This window comes from Sinocyclocheilus anshuiensis, unplaced genomic scaffold (assembly GCF_001515605.1).
Source record: "Sinocyclocheilus anshuiensis isolate Anshui unplaced genomic scaffold, SAMN03320099.WGS_v1.1 scaffold1102, whole genome shotgun sequence".
Lineage (NCBI taxonomy): Eukaryota > Metazoa > Chordata > Actinopteri > Cypriniformes > Cyprinidae > Sinocyclocheilus > Sinocyclocheilus anshuiensis.
Genome location: NW_015539924.1, coordinates 524,948 through 527,353, shown reverse-complemented (window position 1 = coordinate 527,353; position 2,406 = coordinate 524,948). Strand labels below are relative to the sequence as shown.

General features: G+C 38.6%; 1 protein-coding gene across 1 annotated transcript in view; it reads left to right on the top strand.

The window, feature by feature from the left end:
• LOC107686665 (fatty acyl-CoA reductase 1-like) overlaps positions 1–2,406 on the top strand; it is a 23,226-nt gene that overhangs the window by 11,937 nt on the left and 8,883 nt on the right. Inside the window, exons 7-8 of the mRNA XM_016483749.1 lie at positions 778–993; positions 1,082–1,126. Coding sequence (XP_016339235.1) covers positions 778–993; positions 1,082–1,126 — 261 coding nt within the window. The remainder of the gene's footprint in view (positions 1–777; positions 994–1,081; positions 1,127–2,406) is intronic.

Genomic DNA, 2,406 nt, shown 5'->3' with positions numbered 1-2,406 from the left:
TTAGCAAATGGCTGCAATATAACAAAGAGTGAAAAATTGAAGGGGGTCTGAATACTTTCCGTACCCACTGTATATTGCTCACTTGTATACTTACATTATCCCAAATGTTTTGAAGAATGTTCCAGATAAATCCAGAGAAATAGCAATTTTAAATAGTGGCTTGTTCCTGGGCATTGCGTCGCCTGCCAATGACGTCATAACCCCTCGATTTCCGGTTTTGTTTTGTAGAAAACATGGAAACACCAAAAACGCTTTAATATGTTATGTGTTTTATTACACAGGTGACGACCGCACAGAGTAGCATTATAACAAAACTTTCAAACGTATCTAGTATGATAAAACAGCGCTGTTTTACCCCACATACGCAAGGATAGGATACGGATATGCATACGGAAGGAGCAGAAGCGGTCGACTGTGGCATAATAAAAGCTCCACTGCTTTCCAGCCGTGTGTCACACTCGTTCAGCGGTCTCGTTTCGCTTCGACTGCTTTCAGCCTCACCCTGCTTCATTCTACTACGTTAATAAATCTAATAAATTTAATACATTAGCTCATCCATGAACATGATTTCTGCCCGAGTCCCGTCGGATTGCATCGTCTGTCGGGATGACGACGACAACTCCCATGATTCCACACTCAGTCACGGCGTCATCAAACTATGCCTTTTCTTTGTTTGTTTTGAATACGCACCCTCTAGCGGTGAAAACTTACATATTGTGCCTTTAAAACATACTGAACGTACATACTTACAAACAAACATATCTAACTACAAAACAGCTCAGAAATAACTTCCTGGATTTGTGCGACGCTTACAGGTGGATGGACGACAAACTGGTCTCTTTAATGACACCAAAGCTGTTAGGTGAGCGGCCTAACACATACACGTACACTAAAGCCTTGGCAGAACAGCTCATCCAGCAGGAGTGTGGAAACCTCAACGTCGCTATCATCAGGCCCTCGATAGTGGGAGCCAGCTGGAAGGAGCCGTTCCCCGTAAGCATTTTCATTTCCATCCTCCCACCTAATTAAAAAATACTGCCTTGATTTTGAACACCGCTCTTTCTTTTCCACTCTGTTAAAGGGCTGGATTGATAATTTCAACGGGCCGAGTGGGATATTCATCGCTGTGAGTGGCCACTTTGATTTTTTTTGAGTAGATTTAAATGCATTGGCATTTCACGTTGTATGATTGTTTATTGGTACTTCATTTTAAAAGCTTTTTTTTGCTTTCAACCCACCTATGAACTGCTCTATCATCCTGACTAGGGTTGGGAATCGAAAATCGATTCCAATTCCAGAATCGGATACTTAAGGTCAGGAATCAGATACTTGTTGTCAAATTAAAATTTTGATTCCGCCTATCGATTTCTATGCGCTTTTTTTTCTTCATCTGTGAGGAATGGACCTAGCGATCTGCTAGGACCTTGCTCGCTAATCTAAGCGCTCCAAAGTTTGGCTACACTTGCGATCAGAAGCCAAAAATTCTAACTATAATATCATTGATAAGCTAAACATGTTGCAAGAGAGGTGTCACCACAAACATGACAAAGCACTTTAATTTAATAGATTGTTAAAGATCGCGAACACGATTCAAACACCAACGTAATTCTATTCCTAAATTACAATGATTCGTCTGTTTCATTCCTCAAACTTTGACATGTGCAATCACAACATTGTGATCACTTGGTTCGTCCATGTAGTGTACGATTACATCAGTTTGATTTGAACATTTAAATTTGCGTCCGCACTGCCGTTGACCTAAAGAGAGCAGCTGCTGTCAAGTATATGAAACAGCATCACAGTATTTTCAACCACACAGTATCATTATTTCTGTGTTGCAAACATTCAAATCACAGAAGTACTGGGATAAAAGTTTATTTCAGATATAAACTCTGATGTGTACGGTAGCGATTAAAATGGAGTAAATCACCTTTTGAAGTAAAGTAGTAATTTGACACTTCAAATGAAGATTTATCGATTACATTGTTACGCCAGTAGGTGGCAAAAAGGGGCTGTTAAAATGTATTTGTCTTTGAATCATACAAGAGATTTTTTTCAAAAACGCTGATTCATCCAGTAAGGAAACAAGTACATCTTGAGTGAGTCATTGAATCAATCATTCATAAATTACATGTGATTTTGTTTAGTTGTCTAATGTTTTTCTTCAGAATTGTGAGAGAACCACAACTTCCATTGAGAAAAACAAAACAAACAAAAACAATTTATCCAAAATCATGCAGCTCTATTTTGCATACAAACAGCTCTTAAAGAGTCCAGTTTTTATGTAACCTGTTGATTTTTGTTCATGGTAATCAGCTGCAACTAAATGGTTTGCAAAAAGAGACACAGGATAAATGTTTGATATCATTATTTAATCACATTGGAATCGAAACTGGGAATCGAAAA